Source organism: Aotus nancymaae, unplaced genomic scaffold (assembly GCF_030222135.1).
Source record: "Aotus nancymaae isolate 86718 unplaced genomic scaffold, 86718_ANA_hifiasm-v0.15.2.pri h1tg000003l, whole genome shotgun sequence".
Classification (NCBI taxonomy): domain Eukaryota; kingdom Metazoa; phylum Chordata; class Mammalia; order Primates; family Aotidae; genus Aotus; species Aotus nancymaae.
Window position 1 is genome coordinate 31,140,255 of NW_026988414.1, and position 18,815 is coordinate 31,159,069.

The following is an 18,815-nucleotide window of genomic DNA, read 5'->3' on the forward strand; positions in this document are numbered from 1 at the left end:
ATCCATTTAAAAAGTTAGAAAATGAACAATGGAAAAAAAAATACAAATAAAAGCAAAAGGAAGAAAAATACATATCAACAGAAATTTAAAAGTTACAACAGAGTCGTAACCAAAAGTTACAGAGTTAAAGTTGCAGAGTAAAAGTTACAGAGTTAAAACCAAGAGTTGGTTCTTTGAAAAGACTTTCAAATTGATAAATGCAAGCTTTTCTGCAGGCTTTTTCCTGAGAGAAAAAGCAGTATCAGGAATAAAAAAGACTAAAAATTTAACAGGGATGATTTAAAAGATAATAAAAGGTTATTGTAAACAACATTATGCCAGCAAGTTTGAAAACCTAGGTGAAATGAATAACTTTTTAAAAATATGATTAAGTTCTAACAAAAAAAGAAATAGAAGCTGAAGGGTTCACTAATCATTAAAGAAACTAAATCAGTTGTTCTTAAAAAGTCCCTTAAAGATAGCATTGGATCCAGGCATTTTTTAAAAAGACAATTTATAAACACATCCACTCTAATTTTTCAAAAGTAGGCAATTAAAAAAAAAAAAAACAAAAAAACAGACTCACTGTCTCCCAGGATGCAGTGCAGTGGTGTGATTTTGGCTCCCTGCAACCTCTGCCTCCCGGGTTTGAGTGATTCTTGTGTCCTAAGCATCCAAAGCAGCTGAAATTACAGGCATGTGCCACCATGGACCCAGCTAATTTTTTTTTTTTTTTTTTTTTAAGTAGAGACAAGGTTTCACTGTTCTCAAACAGGATTGTTCAGGCGGTCTCGAACTCCTAACCTGAGGTGATCCACTTACCTCAGTCTCCCAAAATGCTAATATTACAGGCATGTGCAGCATGCCCAGCCAAAAGTAGATAATTTCACTCTTAAACAAAGTCAACCAAAGACTAGAAAAAAAAAACACTCCCTAACTCATTTTAAAAGGCCACATAACACTAAAAACTAAACAAAGAACAATTATAATTCATTGACTACAAATGAATAAAAGAGAAATCCATGAGTCCTGACTGATAGAAAACAAAATCTCACTCTTTCAATAGACAGAATACCAACTAATAATGCATAGGTACAAAAAGAGACTGCAATCATAAAATAAAAGTAAAATGCTCTAAAAGTGAGTACTCTGAAAACAAAAATGAGCTCCTGGAAATTGAAAATTGTAACAGAAACAAAAAAAACTCATAAAGTTGACGAAATCGCTCAAAAAGTACAGCAAAAAAACTTTAAAACAGAAACCAGGAGAAAAAAAGATAAAATGAGGACTAGTCCAGCATGTCAACATCCAAATAACCGGAGTACCAAAATAGAAAAAAGAAGAAAGGAAATCATCAAAGAACTAATTAAAGAAAATTTTTAAAAACAGAAGATAGTAAGTATCTAGGAAAAGACATAACATTGTTAAATATCATTACCCTGGAGAGCAAAAGAAGACTCTACATGCTTCAAGAGAGAAAAAAATTATATACAAAGGATCAAGAATCAGAATAGCTTTAGACTTTAACAGCAACACTGGAAGCTAGAAGACAACAAAGCAATGCTTTCTTAATTCTCAAGGAAATTTGTCTCATACCTAGAATTATGCACTTGCAAAGTTCTAAATAAAATATTAGGTGTAGAATAAAAATACTTAAACACTTCAAACAAGGTTTTGAATGTTTTTAAAATCTTATACCTTTTCATAAGAAGCTGCTTAAAGAAGTAATAAAATGGGAGAGTAAAACCAAGAAGTTAGAAGCAAAAAGAGAAGAAACACAGTATCCTATATAGGAGAGAGAGACAAAGGAATTTCTTGGAGGATACTAGTGGTATAACAAAAAATATCCTTGGTCTTTGTTTCCAGTTCTTGCTATAGAGTTCCCTTGACACTTCTTGAGTGATAGGAGAGTTCTTATATTCTAGTGAGATAACACACAGGGTAGGGGGTTAGAACTTCTCCCTCCCAGCCCCACCCCGATCCTCCTACATCTGGGAAGGGGACAGGGATTGGATATTAAGTTCAATCACCAATGGCCAATGAGTTAACCAGTCACGCTTACATAATAAAGCTTCAGTTTAAAAACTCAGAATAAGGGGAGTTCAGGAGCTTCCGGCTTGGCGAGCACATCTTGGTGGTGCACTTGACTCCATGGGGACAAACGCTTCTGCACTCAGGACCCTTCTGGACCTTGCTTTATGTACTTCTTCACCTTGCTGATCATTTGTATCCTTTACAAATAAATAATAAGTATAATGCTTTCCTGAGTTCCGTGAGCCGTTTTAGCAAATTAGGTAGGGCATGGGAACTTTAAGATTTATGGTCATCTGGGCAGAAGTGGGGGTAACCTGGGGACTTCATTTGCAGCTGATTATAAAATGGGAGCAGTCTTATGGGACTGAGTCCTTAATCGTGGGTCTGCGCTAACTCCAAGTAGTTACTGTCAGAATTTAATTGAATTGTTGGACATCTAGGTAATGTCAGAGAATTGGAGAATCGATTGTTGTTGGAAAAGATATCATACTGAAGGGAGATCCTGGGATAACAGCTATATACAAGACGCAGAGGGCAATCAGTCCACAATGAAACAGTTTAACTCTGTAGACAGCTGTGTGGATGGCCAGCATTACCAAGGTGCCTAGTGCTATCGTACCCAACTTCCAGTCAGAAGGCAGACTACCCAGATAAGCCTGGCCCAGATTCTTATCTGTAGTTGGCTTGTCTTGAACATAAGATAATGAAGTCCCTGCTCTCCCCTTCATGTCCTGCTGCAAGAACCAACTCAGCAGACTCAGTTAATTGACATACTCCTGACAGGTGAAGGTGTGCTACGGGGAGATTAGAAGTAAACAACACAGAACAGAGCAGTCCATTCTGATCACATTTCTACCAGTGATCCATACATTAGAATCCTATCAGATGCCTCAACTGTAGTGAGCCTACGTTCTCCATGACTCCGTGACTCCAATACTCATGGCTTTGTCCAGACTTCCCCAAAGGGGAACCTCATAAACTCTCTGGGCAGCTGAAAACCAGACTCTGCCCCAGAGGCTGTTCAATGTGTCTTCTGTAAGCCTTCCTCTCTAAGGGGGCACTATTGCCCTTTCCTTCCATGGCTAGGTTAACACAAAGGACTGGAAATAATAGCAGTATTCTATTTCGTGCCCTAGGTATTAGATACATAGGTAGTTTTTAATTAGTATTCTTTAAGTTGCACATGTACGTTTAAACACTTCTGTATGCAGTATACATTTTACAATAAAGATTTTAAATAAGGTACAGAGCTATGTGTATAGTGTGATGCCATTAGTTTTAAAAAAGAAAAGAGTATTTGTACATATTTGCTTGCACGTACATAAAATAGCCCTGGGAGATTAAACAAGAAACAGATCACAGTAACTGCCTCTAGTGAAGACAACTGAGTGACTGGGAACAGGGGTAGAAATGAGACCTTTCACTCTCGAGCTTTTTTAAGCTTTTGAATTGGCAACACTAAATTTCAAAGGCATAAATGCATATATACATATATAAATGAATGCATAAATTCAATGGCTTCTATGATTTAGCACTATAATTTTGGCAAATCACAACTCCAAGTCTTTAAAACAGGGATAATACCTCAAAACACTGCTGACAGGATCAAATCAGATTTGTAAAAAGCCCTTTGAAATCTATCAAATACTGTGCATATCTGAATTGTATTGTTATTTCTGAAAAAATCCATCCTTTTGCTTCCTTTTTTCTTAACCCTACATAGAAGGTGCCATTTCTTCTCAATACAGTAAGTTTATTTAGCAGTTAGGAAAACATTGGCTTAAACTAATTCATGTCAGGTTACTGAGATTTAACACACACCTAATAAAGCCTGCAACAAATTCAATACAGTCTTTTTCACACATATTAAATCCTTACAACCACCCTGTAAGCAGCTCTAAGTGAATAATAAAGGCCTAGCGTTGATTGCCACTAATTCAACAAAGGTCTATAAAAGGACTCATCCTAAGATACCCAACCTTATGGCCAGTTTACCCAAGACAGAAATCAGCAAGACAAAGTCCCTGCCCTCAGGAAGCTCACAGTCTACTTAGTGCTATGCAGAGGTAGTTTTTCAAGACCAAGAAGAAACACAGAATATGGTCATATAACTTATAGGAACTGTGGGAGAAAGCAAGATAGGATATATATATATAAGATATATATATATCTCCAGAATAAGGGAGTGCTAATGACAAAAATTATTGCCATCTCTGATTAGGAGGAAATAAGAGCGTAAGAATAGAAAAGGTACTTCTTCAGTTCTTTGTTTTTTAAGTACATGAAGCTTCCAGAAAAGAGAGCATATTGCAGGATACAAATGTATTGCATTACTCTGTTTACACAAGAGAAAAGATGTCATGGTACCTTCTGAGGGAGAGACTCGTCAGATTGTAGTACTGACCAGGAATCTGCATCAAAACAGAAAATGGGACCACAAATGACTAAGATGTCCAGCAGGGGGATTACACTGCTTATCCATGTTGTCTGTCACACTCTGCACCTATGTGATTCTCTGAGTAACTCTGAAATATATGTATCACTCAGGGGAAAAAAATGGAAATAGCATCTCCAAAAAGGAGACTGACATCAAAGAGGCAGAAGAGCAGGGCTATTTCCATAAAGTGCATTGCAGACAAAGTTCAAAAGGAATAATTGGAGGATTTTTATAGCTCAACTGCATTGGCATTAGGCCTGATGATCCTACAGATTCTGTAAACCATTCCTGGGCAGGGATTTAGGTCGAGTATATAACAAGAACCAAAGTAAAGGAGTCCTATGATTATGTGGCCCCACTGTCCAGAGAAACAGCTGATGGCTATCTTACAGCAGTAACTTCAGCCTTGGACAGATTAGACATACTGTTTAGAAAGAGAGGGGGTGTGGTACTAAGACTATATGGTTTAAGAAATATAAGTTGCTGTACAGGAAGTGCTGTTTTCAAGTTTTAAGACCAAGTAGGAAGTCTATGCACTGTTTCACGGTGGTCACAGTGAAATACTGAAACCCACAGTGAAATACTGAAACCCACTTATTTCAAGACCCACCACTCAAATGGTCTTGAAATATGAGGAGTCATATTTCTTGGAACCTCAACCACCTACACCTCTAGGTATAAATTTGAAAGGTAAGCATTGATGAACATAACTGTCACAAACTCATGCAAAGCCCACAATGCCATTGAAGAAATGCAGTGAGTTTCAGGAAGGAAGGGTTGTAGAGGAGAAGCCTCTTAGAAGCAAAAATAATTTAAATTATAAGTAAATTAAAATAGCCATTGAGCAGACAATAAAGATAAAATACATGCAATAAATAAACTTCATGCACGTCACTCAGAAGAATCTATACACTCTTATTTTACATTTAGAACTTATCCCTATTTAGATACAGTTTCTGCAAATGTTTGTTTCCTATTCCAGGGAAGCAGAGAAGCAAATTAAAAGTTGAGGGCATCTACAGTCAAACTCATTGCCAGGGCACACTGACAGCACCATAAGCAGCAGCTAACGGCCTTACAAGGGAAAAGAAAACTTATTTTTAAAAAACAGATATAAGAACCCAAAACACAAAGCTAAATGAAGCCTTAAGTGCAGCAGTGAAACAACTACCACACATCATTGACCTCTACATGTGTGTGCACAACACAAGAGATTGATTCCTTGTCATAAGACCTACGTTCTGGTTCTCCAGCCTTTTCTGAACTCACCATCACCTATAAAATCAGGATAATACTTCCTTGCCCTACTACCAAACAGAACTGCCCAGAAGAACTTAAAAATATATATGCGTAAAAAATGCTCCGAAAACTGTAACATACTACATGATATGTAACAGTAAGAATATGCTAAATATGTTCTATATATTCTGTTTAAGAAGGCAAAGAAGTATGTAATGTATTTAAATCAATTTCCATTTAAATGGCTAAATGAAAAAATAGCACTTCTCTTAATAGCAGAAAATTAACTTACATGGTACCATTTATCCTCTCACCAAAATGTCAGATTTTTTTTAACAACTATCAGCAAGAGAAAGAATTTTTAAAATCAAGAGAAAGATTTTAGTTGTTCTTTGCAAATCAAATAGGTTAGATAACATTTCTTCTGACAGGAAAGGCATTTCAGATTGAGAAAAGACAAAGTATGTTTGATTTTCTGGGTTTGTTTGTTTGTTTGTTTATTTGTTTGTTTGTTTGTTTTCGGAGACAGGGTCTTGCTCTGCACCCAGGCTGGAGCACAGTGGCACAATCGTGCAGCCTAGATCTCCCAGGCTCAAGCAATCCTCCTGCCTTAGCTTTCTAAAGTGCTGAGATTACAGGTGTGAGCCACCACAAGCTGGCCTAAAATAACATTTTAAATGAATACTTATACCTAAAAAAATGAATGCAATACACATCTATTACAGTTATACTATAGAGCAATACTTTTCAAACTGTAGGTCATAATCACTAGTGGATTATGAAGTCAATTTAGTGGTTCACTGCCAGTACTTTATAAGAAAATAGGATAGAAAATATTAGGGTACATTGCATTTAATAAAGGTAAGTACTATTCCAAAGAATTTTGTTTGACTTAATATGTATTAGTACCATGTGTATATACACAGGACTGCTGGATAGCAATGTAAATGTATTTTTCACATGCGGTGTAATCAAAAAAGACTGAAAGTCACTTGTAAGAAATTCAATAAAAAGGCATTTAGTTTCTAGATGCCAGCTAAGAACTAACAGAATTTAAAAGCAGCTAGTACTCAGAGTGACCAAAACTTAATACAGAAGTAAAGAAATCACAGCTAGGACCAGGTTGATGAAGAGGGCAGTGTTTTAAAAAAAAAAAAAAAAAAGTCATTGGGCAGCAGTCCTCAAAGTAGGAAAAACATAACAGCATTACTTCTGGGAATTTTTTCTTTAAAAGAAAATTATAGAGAGGCAGATGGTAAGAAAAGCACTGTATTGGTAATTAGAAGAATATACCCCATCAAACCCTCTGACTTTACTCCTCAATGATTTCATCTTTAAAATGAGAGGATCAAACTAGAAGATAAATATTAAGATCCTACCTTAACACTCTGATTCCAATGGAGTTCATAATAATTAAGTCATAACAGAACTACTTGAATTACAACTGAGCTTTTGTGCTTAATAACTAAAAAGTTATCTTTTAATAAGAAAATCATGTAATGATTCCAATGGAGTTCATAATAATTAAGTCATAACAGAACTACTTGAATTACAACTGAGCTTTTGTGCTTAATAACTAAAAAGTTATCTTTTAATAAGAAAATCATGTAACATCTTAATAGGTTAATAATAGGTTTTTATATAAAAATCAAGACTTAATGGTAAATGTCATATTTCTGCTTCTTTCCATTTTCCAGACCTAAACAGCCCAGCTGGATGTGTAAAAATTACCCTTAGATACATTACTATTCACCTGGTAGCAACCATGAAAAGCACATGGAAGGTGTCTGAGAGAGTTAAACAACTGCCATATAACTTTCTTGGTACCACGGCCCACTTAAAAGCTAAAAAAAATAAATAAATAACCACTGAGATACATTTACATTGTTAAAACAACTGCAACCAGTAAAAAGCGTTTTACAGATTAAAAGATGAGATATTTCCAAAATTTCCTTTTGTTTCTTTCCATTGAAGGATCAAATACTTTAGCTTAATCACTTTTCTCCTGGGAGGAAACTCCACCTTCTCCAAGACTCTGGGCCAATGAAAGGAGTTCCCTAGAGCTTCCGCTGGAGTGACTGACTTTTAGTTTCTTCCGGCACCCGTGAAATTCAAACATAAACCACTAAATCTCCCAGATGGAGAGTGATGGGAGGGGGTCATGGCGCTGGGAAATTCTTGCCCTTAAAACTACGCCGCCTCGTGGACCTGGAAAAAGAACACATTCCCTCAGTATCAACTGCTTCCTTAATGTTTTCCTCTTATTGCATCAATTTCCTTGCCTGATGTTGGCTGCTTGTCACTGTCTATGTACTCCTTAGCCTGCTGTTAAGAACCTGCATGCTTACTATTGGTAAGCCCTTCCATGGTCTATGTCCACTTCTTTATGCTTAGAGCTGGTATCTACAAGAATAGAGGTTGCAAGCTCTCAGATAAATAGACACACACAAAATTAATTTAGTACACATAACAGAGTTGCTCTGATTGGGAATAGGCTACATATTACATTATGAGGAAGTGTTTACATAAAGATATGTATTTTATTATGTAGATGTCTAGAATCCCTGGCCTCAAGCAATCCTCCCACCTAAGCCTCCCAAAGGACTGGGATTACAGACATGAGCCACTGCACTCAGTCTATCATGTAGATGTCATATTTGGAACCACTTCTGAGACTAGATGGAATATGTTTCAATTCTAAGCAAAAGACCTCCATCTTTTTAAATTTAGGCATAAAAATGATAACAAAAAGATGCATAAAATAGGGCTGAATAGAGGGACCGTCAAAGGAATAAAAACAGACCAATAGACCAAGCCAGTCAATCAATGACAGCTATTTTGACTCTGAACACTATTACAGAACAGTACTAAGGACAAATACAGGTGTTTCATCATGCCATATCATTAATACAAAATAAAGGAAGCAACAGCATAGTATCTATTGTCTGTTCTCTGTGTCCATACTGCTCATCATTTCTCTCGTTTTATAGGCCAGTATCTGCTTTCGAAAACATTTTCCTCCAAATCAAACCACTCCAAATGAAATTAATGGACGTAGGCCAATCTATGTGACCACTGTGCAGAAACAGCAAGTTCAGGTTTTGTATAGTTCACTTTTTACTGAATTTACTTGTCTTTTGCCAATTCTCACCCACTTTGAAATGCAGACCAAGTAAATTAACACAGTTTTATCAAGTGCCACCCAAATATCTGATTTTGTACATAATACTGAAAATTGAGTGTTCTTAATTTGTAAAACTCACTTTGGGCATTAATGCTAATTAGATCATATTACTACTGTTCAGTGAAAGGTTCAAATATGCAGTTAAGGGCTGAATAAATATGGAACTGGAAAATACACACCAAAAATATGTACAAGTAAGGAAGAAAGCACAAATATCTTATAGAGATAAATAAGTCTTCTAAAATAGACACTAAGTGGAAACTGAGGAAGTAAAGATCCATTTATGCTCCCAAGTCCTAAAGTCAACATTTAAGCTTTTAGAATCAAATACACAAAAAGCAAGCACCACTGGAAAATGAAAGAAGGATGAGATTGAAAATAAATATAATACTGATGAAAGGAAACATCAAACATGACTGTTGAAAAATGTCTGCAGCCTTACTGTTCTACAAAAGAACACCATTTCTTACACGGAGTGAATGGGAAATTGGACAGACAATGCTGTCAGCTACAAAACCCACCTTAATGAAGGCCGAAAATGAGTGAGAAAAGCATTTGGTAAAAAATACATAAAACTATTGGGGGAAAAAAAGGCATAGATAAAATCAGAAAAACTAATGGATTATCATTCTAAAATACAACACATTGATTTAAATAGCCATAGTATTATACCAACTTAAGAGAAAAGTCAATAGACTAGCATTAAACAAAAAAAAATTTTGAAAACACACAAAAGATACAGAACCAGGTAAATGATACCTTTCCACAATATAATCATAGTGGTGATTAATCTCTAAATAACTGCGTCCCCTCTCCTCAACCAACTCACCCAACATTTTCTGCATCTTCATCACATTCAGCTTTGTATTTGCAGGGTCCACACTTGGAGTGTTTTCTATGAACTTCTGCCCCTGACCCTTCTTCTTCTGTTTAAAAAGAAAAATCAAATGTTCAACCAAAAGTTGGGATTCTTTCCAGATATGCTTCATGTTTTTAGTAGTCATTATCCTGTTTCTCGGGAAAAGGTACCTGAGCTCTTGAAAACAGTCACTTCTAAAATCTACCAATGCTTTAAGTTCAAAAATGTTGCCAGTACTGAGTACAACATATTTTGTGAGGAAAAGCAAGTATTGGTGCTGGCAAAATAATCCCTTAAACTCTGTAGGCAGGAACAACACAGTGGGTTTGACAATGAATTGCTTTTTTTAAAAATTGCCATATAATTCTGAATAAGAGAGAGAAAAGAGACATGAGCAATACATTTACTCCTGTGATTACCCTTCTGTTGCAATCAGCCTGTGCAATGCTGGTCAGCAGATAAGCGCCTGACCACAGTAGAATGTTAACTCTCACCTTTTCCTCACATCAGTTTCATACCTGTCTTTCTAACTACATAAAAACTAATTTCAGAGTTAAAAGAAATACTTATCTCCAAATTTTAAAATGTGAAAGGGTCTCTTTAAAAAGGACTTTTCCTCTTTTTCTACTTGGCCACTTAGCACTGCCAAAAATACCTAGATACAAAAGTATTCAGGTCTCCTATGACTTAACACAAAAAACAGTAAATACCACCGGCTCCAAACTCAGATCACATCCCACAATAAAAGGGCCTTACATTTTGTGGGTCTCAACTAGAGTGAATCATATCCTGATAATCTCAAACTGGGCAGGGAGATCAATTCTGAGATCAACCTAAGGATTTCAGTTCATTCAAGGGATTTCCCTTGAATTTGGTTTGAAAAAGAATACTATTCAGGGGGTGTCCTGTAATAAAGAAGGTGTTAAAAAGGTACACAGATCTGCCATGCCTGTTTGGTAATGCTTCCAAACTTCTAAGGTACAGGTGTCTGCCTGTACCTTAAGTAGAAATATTCCCCTAAACTCTCATTAATACTCCCAAACAGATTCCAGGGATTATCATCCTCAATAATTCTGAGGCCCCAAAATATCATAATACTCAGAAATACTACAGTTACCATGAGCTCACCAAGGTCGGTATATTAACTGGAGCAAACTGCTTATCCCTTCTAACTTATACTCCCTAAAAAAAATTATCAACCTACATCCTCAGGGCAAGATATCCAGTATTGTTTCATCTTATCTTGTTTAAGACAGGGTCTTACTCTGTCATCCAGGCTGTAGTGCAGTGGCGTGATGACGGCTCACTGCAGCCTCAACTTCCTGGGCTCAAGCAACCCTCCCACTTTAGCCTCCCAAGTAGCTGAGATTACATGCCACCACACCAATTCTTTTTTCTTCTTTTGGTAGAGACAGGGTCTCACTAGGTTGTCCAGGCTGGTCTCAAATTCCTGGGCTCAAGTAATCCTCCCATCTCAGCTTCCCAAAGTGCTGGGATTTTAGGCGTAAGCCACTGCACCCAGCCCAACATTGTATTATATAAGCAAATCTTAAGATGAACTCTTACTTCTTTAACATAGGAACGACAGTTTCTTAACTGAATACCTAACCACAGGGGCTAGACTACATGATCGCCTAAAATCTGCTCTAGTTCTAAGATCCGGAATTTATCATCTGATTCTTCAAACGTGATTATAAATCTTCTGCTTGAATATGTCCATCTAAATCAAATTCTATTGTTTGACAGCTGTAATCATTTTTTGTTTTAGCTGAAACTGTCATCCTTGAATTTCTCCTCATGACAGTTCTCCTATTCTCTAGGAGATCTTCAAAGTCCCTTCTAACTCTGAAATTTTAAGATTCTATAAAATGCAGAAGTCTGAAGTGAGGTTTCAGGCAGTTTTGAAAGGATCAGAACTGAGTTTCCATTTGCATAAGTGTGAGTTGTACCACAGTGGGTGTTCTTTGGTGTATCCCCATAATACCTCAAACATTATTTTGTATACAGTACATACTCATTAAGAATTATAGCCTCATTAGACTATGACATAGATTAGTCAATCTCAGTTCTGATCATTTAAACTCCATTATAAGCTTTACCAAATATTAATCTTTTAAACAACATAAATAATTAATTCATATATTTATAAAATAAAATCAAAAACATAGATAGGAAATTGTTAAAGGTTTAAATTAAGCTCTAAACTCCACGAGAGTTTTTCTGCAAGTCTTCCTTTTTCTATGTACAACTCCCTCTGGAGTTTTTAACCCTGTACATTGAAAATTCCTTAAGAGCAAAACCTTGAAAGCAAGGGACGGGAAAGAGTTACAAATACTCTGGTCCAAGCTAAAGTCATTAGGGGGATGATCCCAAGAAGTCTCTTTGACACAACCTCAATTTAACAGAAACTACAACGTCTTTCCCTTAGTCTGACAACAAACTTCCAGAGAAAAATACAAGAAATAAGAATGCCTAGAGCTGAGAGGAAGAGTTGGGTTAGGAGTGATGGGCTAAGGAGTGCATGGTTTCTTTTTGAGGTAATTAAAATGTTCTAAGAGTGACTGTGGTGATGAATATATAACTCTGTGAATATACTAAAAGTCACTGAATTGTACACTTTAAGTGACGAATTGTATGGTATGTGAATTATAACTCAAAGCTGCTTTTAAAAAAAAAAAAAGAAGAAAGAAAGAAAAAAAAAAGCAAATATCCTTTAAGAGGTACTTGTAGCTTACCTCCTTCTCCAGATCCAGATCCGTTATCTGAGAAGAAAAACAAAGAATGAATATGAACATTTTTTCCTGGAAATTTCATCTTATCAAATAATAAAATTTCCTAAAAATAAAACTGTGATATCCATTCTCAGATAGTCCTTTTCTCATATTTTTGATATAATTTATTCTTACATAACTATTTTATGCTGCTCTCAAAATATAAATTGCTTAGATATATAATCATCTATATTTCATACATCTTTCTATCCCATTAAGGACATACCCAGATGCTTTGCAGAGTAAAGACAATAAATACTGTAAAGCAAATGGCTAAATATAAATAACTTTAATCCACTCATTTAAAAGGTAGGAGAAAAATTTTAGTTTTGTTAAAGCTTGAAAGAAATAATGAATAAGCCACTTTTATTAGAAAGGCAGGAAAAGAGCTTTGAGTCTTGCTCTAAAAAAATCTTCTTAATGAAATCTGTGGATAAAGACTAAAAGCCAAAAGGTAGGAAAAGTCCAAAGGTTTAGGAAGCAAAGAAGCAAAGGCTTGAGGTTTCCATGTTACCAATGAAATTAACTTCCTCTAGAAAATCTAATCAGATGGAATCTCAACTAACTTGTTCCTAGTGAAAGTAAAAAGAGCCTTCCTCAAAGCTACCAGAAAGAAGCCAGTCTCAAGTATAATTAGTGTAAAAAAAGTATTCTATAATCCTAAACGAACCAACATATTAGCACAAAATATGTTGAAAACAGGGTAATGATGTAAAATCATCAGCATGGAGCCATTTAAAAAAACAGAGAGCGCGAGTGAGATATTTGACACTTTATCTAGCACTTTCCAGGGTAGAGGATACCCTGGATCCTAAAGAACCCATGCCAGCCCTCCAAATCATCCTCTAGAGCAGAAGACAACACTCAGAACAATATTGTTGCCTTCCCTTCAAGCTCCTTCAGACAATAATCAAGTTTCAAGATACTGCAGAAACAGGAGGAGTTCGGAAAATATATATCGTATGCAGTACCAACTGTAAAATCTTCATGGGATTTTACGGAAAGCTTTAAATTATGTTCAATTTTGATTAATCAACCATAAAATGACATTTTCTCTGAGTAAATAAGATGGAAATGAAAGAGTGATAGAGCAGAAAAAAAGAGGACGAGGAAGGAAACTCAACTTAAAATTGTTTTTATAACCAAATTCTTCTTAGGAAAACACCCCTTTCTTCCTTCTATTCCACATACAATGATTGGGTACATATTATGTGCCAGGCACCATGGTAAATGAGAGAAATAAAATTATAAGTAAGACATATTCTCAGCGCATGGGATACTCCCAATCTTTTTTTCAAACCATGTCTAATTTTAATAAATATAAAAATCTCATACCTTCCTTTGTCATTTAGAATTCTTAAATAAATTAAATACTGTGGCTACTCTGATAACAAGGTAGAGTTCTCCCCGTAGGTTATATTTTGTAAATGGTACGCACACCTTCCCCAACCCACACGATTCCATCCCACCCTGAGATTATGAAACACATCCCTAGGCAAGACAGTACCTTCCCACCAAGAAAGCACTGATCTGGCTGGAGGCACTTATGTCAGATGAATGAAATACAATATGGTATATATATAGCGATACATCCAAGGTGTAAACAAACTCTGCCAGGAGATGTCACAGAAGAAAGATTTCACAGTCTGAGAAGAGGCTTAAGACCAATGTTAAGCATAAGAAAAAAGTTTTCAAGTAAGGAAAAGAGAATGGTATTTCTAGTTCAAGGAATAGTATCCACAAAAGACCAAATAACATAAAACACTGCCCACTCAGAAAATAAAATCAACATAGCACCTTATAATTTAGTTCATTCAATCCTTATTTAACAACCCCAGGAGATGATACCCACTCAACAAGTTAAGGAATTGGGGCTCAGAGAGGCTAAGTGATTTGTCCAAGGTGATACAGTAAATAAGGGTTGGAGTTAGGTTAAGGCGAGGTCTTGTAACCCCAGTGCAGTGCTCTTTCCAATCTACCACTCTGCCACCTAAAGTTTAACATTGACTGTTTATCAAAGCACTTGGTATCTTAAATACATGCTCCTCATAAGTGAAGCATAGTTAATTTGAGATTAGAAAGAACCTCCATATTCCTCTTTAATTTCTAGATCATTCTGTGAAACAATGTACTTTAAAAAGTATATGAGAACCACACCATATCATAGTCTACTAGCCTAAAAACATAGTAATTTCTCCAAGCACATGACTATTTTAGTGTGTATAGAAAGAATTTGGCCTGACTCCAAGAGAGGTATGGGCTTTGCCCTCTGCTTCCCGAAGGTAACCTATGTCATACCTGATCAGAGCATATTTGTTAAGGGAGGGTGCTGACCACAGTGGAACTTAGTGTTGGAGGTTGGGCCCCATCTAATGGTCTTGGAATGGGGGTGGTTACACTAGAAAGACCAGTCATGTAGAGTAGAGTGAGGGCTATGAGTCACACAGTATTAGGGGACCCAGAGTCTTCAATTAACCACACAACCAACTAATCAATCATACTTATGTTAATGAGCTCCAATAAAAACTATGAATAGCAGGATACGATGGCTCACACCTATAATCCCAGCACTTTGGGAAGCCGAGGCACATTGCTTGAGCTCACAAGTTCAAGACCAGACTGAACAAATGGTAAAACCCTGTCCCTACAAAAAATACAAAAAAAAAAAAAATGAGCCTGGTGTGTTGGCGTATGTCTGTAGTCCCAGCCACTCAGGAGACTGAGGTGAGAGGATCCCTTGAGGCTGGGAAGTCAAGGCTGCAGTGAGCCATGATTGTGCCACTGCACTCCAGCCTGAGGGACAGAGCGGGACCCCTATCTCAAAAAAAAAAAGATAAAACTATGAACACTGAAGCTCAGGCAAGCTTTCCTGGCTGTCAATACCCCATGAGCACTGCCACACGCTGTAATTGGGAGGAGTTAACACCGTCCTTGACTCCACAGTGAGAAAAAACCAGCAACTCCATGTTTAGAACCTTCCCAGAATGTGTCCTAGGAATCTCTTTCTTTGGCTGACTTTAACATGTATTCTCTCCCTTCATAACCATGCACATAAAAGCTGTCAGTGAGTCTGTGATCACTTCTAGCAAATTATTGAGCTTAGTGTTAACTGGGGAACCTCTTGATCTCAGCTGGTGTCAGAAGTGAGAACAGCCTTGGGGACTGTCCCTTTGACTTTGCAGTTGACCCTAAAATGGTCGCATTTAGTAAAAGGGAGAATTTCCGAGCACTGTAATATATAGGGGAAAAAAGGAAATGGAAATCCCATAAGAATCGCCTTCACCTTTACCACTAACCTCACTACAACAATTCAAGTTACCTCACCTGCATCTTTATCCCTGAACATTAATACAAACACAAGTAGGAAAACAACATTAATAGCTCCCAAAATCGACCACAACCAATTCTGGAAGGAGAAAAGATGAAGTAGATACAAACAGCATGGGATGAAGATGTGGCAGAGAAAAAAAACTTGGAAAGCAACTATCTGTGATACTGCAAATGACCTTCTACAGATATTGCTCACCTCTTTTTAAAAAATCATCAAGACAGATCCCGTATCATTCCCCACCTCAAAGCTCATTCTTCTAATGTTTAAATCATAGAACAAAGGACATACAAAGAAAGTAAGTCCCTACAAAAAGGGTGTTAAGCCTTAACAGTGTAGTACGGAGTAACATAAGTCCATATAAGACCACCTGGGGTTAAAAAGCAACAACATGAAATGAAGGCAAAAAAGATTTCCCCCACTCCTCTCGACAACCACCAGCAATCCATGCAGCAGTTGTGAAAATATACCTGTCTCAAAACTCCCTTTTAGAAATGGCTCCACCATATTTTCCAAAATTTATTCAGAAGAATATCATACATACCAGAGTAGCATGGTCCTCTTGCTACTACTGTTATCTCTTTCTGGTGCTTACAAGCAGCCCTTCTGAGAAAGCATTCATTTTGATAAGTGTCCCCATTTGATCCACAGACAGGAATGTAATTTGTATGGCACTGCAGAAGAAACAAAAATAAATTCTCAAAACTAGGCATGAATATTAATAGTTTATTTCACATTCATGAATGCAATACCATAGCATTATAACAAACTTCACTACTGAATAGTCTGGCAGTTTTTTTTTTTTGTTTTTTTTTTTGGTTTAAAAAAGAATTATGCTACTTCTTCATACATTTTTTCACATTTATAAGGAAAATAACTACCACCTGTCCATAAAAATGAGAATGAAAATCTTTACCTATTTCATTTGCTTGCTATGAAAAACGACTGAGATAATAAGAGGAAATTCTTGAAAATGTAAAGAGTGCTACTTATGTAATAGTATTTTATTATTATCAAAATTCATTTATTCATTCAAACCTAATCATAAAAATAGAAAAAATTCATTTATTCAAAACATCTAGTAGGCAAAGTCCCAAGGTAAATAGTATAGAAGGCACAAAGAAATATAAGATGATCTCTGCTCTCAAAAACTTTACAATCTTGTAAAAGAGACATACAAGTAGGTAAAAACCAATTCTGCAAAGCTAGATCATGTACCAAATCAGTACTCATGTAATGCCTAATACCTATTATTGTAAGCTGGAGTATTCAAGAAAAGCATCCTCAGAGAAAGTGGAATGTGAACTGAGCCTTGACGGATGAGTAGAAATAAGACAGATGAAGAAGAAAAAAGGTGACACAGGTTTGAGAAATGACACTGTATCTCCATGTTTAAAAAACTTTAAAACATCTACATGTGAAAAGTATCATAAGTGACTAAAGTTTTAAATTCTGGGGAAAATACTATAGTAATATAATACAAGTTATTATTATTTAAAAAATAGATCATACAAATTAATAAAAATGGGACCAAAGACATCCATGAAGTGTTTACAGAACAATTACAAATGGCCAGTTAATGTATAAAAAATTATTGATCTTCACTAGCAATCAGAGTTGTCCACTAAGATGCTATTTCTAACTTATAAAATTGTCTATTAAAAAATTCAATTAGGTGGGCATCCCACTACACAAGTTTTGGTCATCTAAATTTCAACTTTGGGGGAACATAATTTAAGAATATTTTTCAAGAGTCTTTAAAAAAGGAATGTGGTTTTTGATCCAGAATTACACATTTAGAAATCTATGTAGGCAAATATTTATTACAGTCATTTCCAACAGAAATTTATAATATCGATAATGTAAAAATCTTAATATCTAACATGACAATGTTTAATTGAGGTATATTGTATCTGTTCAAGAAATTAATATTACAGTCATTTAGAATTACCTTTTGAACTTAAACAATCCAACAAGCAAAAAGCAAATAATTCCATTTAAAAAGAGGGCAAAGGACATGAACAGACACTTCTCAAAAGAAGACATATAAACATGAAAAAATGCTCAACATCACTAATCACCAGAAAAATGCAAATCAAAACCACAAAGAAATACCATCCCACAAGAGTCAAAATGGCTATAAAGAGTCAAAAAATAATAATAATAACAGATGCTGGCAGGCCTGCAAAGAAAAGGGAATGCTACACAGGTGGTAATGTAAATTAGCTCAACCACTGTGGAAAGCAGTTTGGAGATTTTTTCAGAAGAACTTAAAACAGAACTACCATTCAACCCAGCAGTCTCATTACTGGGTATATACCCAAAGGAAAATCAATCACTCTACCAAAAAGGCAAATGCACCCGTATGTTCTTCGCAGCACTATTCACAATAGCAAAGACATGGAATCAATCTTGGTACCCATCAGTGGTGAATTAGATAAAGAGCATGTGGTATATATACATCAAGGAATACTACACAACTATAACAAAGAATGAAATTGGCCGGGCACGGTGGCTCACACCTGTAATCCCAGCACTTTGGGAGGCCAAGGAGGGTAGATCATGAGGTCAGGAGTTTGAGACCAGCCTGAACTTGACTCCATCTCAAAAAAAAAAGAATGAAATCATGTCCTTTGCAGCAACATGGATGCAGCTGGAGGCCATTATCCTAACTGAGGAACAGAAAACCAAATACCTCATGTTCTCATTAATGTTAGGTAAACATTGGATACACATGGACATAAAGATGGGAACAACAAACACTGGGTACTAATCTAGTGGGGAAAGAGGGAGAAGGGCAAGTGCTGAAGAACTACCTATTGGGTACTATGCTTACTACCTGGGTGACAGGATCATGCAATAAACCCATGTAACAAACCTACACATGTACCCCCCGAAACTAAAATAAAAGTTGAGGTTTAAAAATAATAATTGTAAAAAAGAATTACCTTAAAAAAAATTGTATGACAAGAAAAGCTAACAAA

The 18,815-nt window shown here is 36.1% G+C and overlaps 1 protein-coding gene across 1 annotated transcript in view; it reads right to left on the reverse strand.

The window, feature by feature from the left end:
• Positions 1-18,815, reverse strand: part of TMEFF1 (transmembrane protein with EGF like and two follistatin like domains 1) — a 94,475-nt gene that overhangs the window by 40,816 nt on the left and 34,844 nt on the right. The window contains exons 3-5 of the mRNA XM_064379468.1: positions 16,376-16,505; positions 12,468-12,494; positions 9,703-9,799 (exon numbers count right to left, since the gene is read on the reverse strand). Coding sequence (XP_064235538.1) covers positions 9,703-9,799; positions 12,468-12,494; positions 16,376-16,505 — 254 coding nt within the window. The remainder of the gene's footprint in view (positions 1-9,702; positions 9,800-12,467; positions 12,495-16,375; positions 16,506-18,815) is intronic.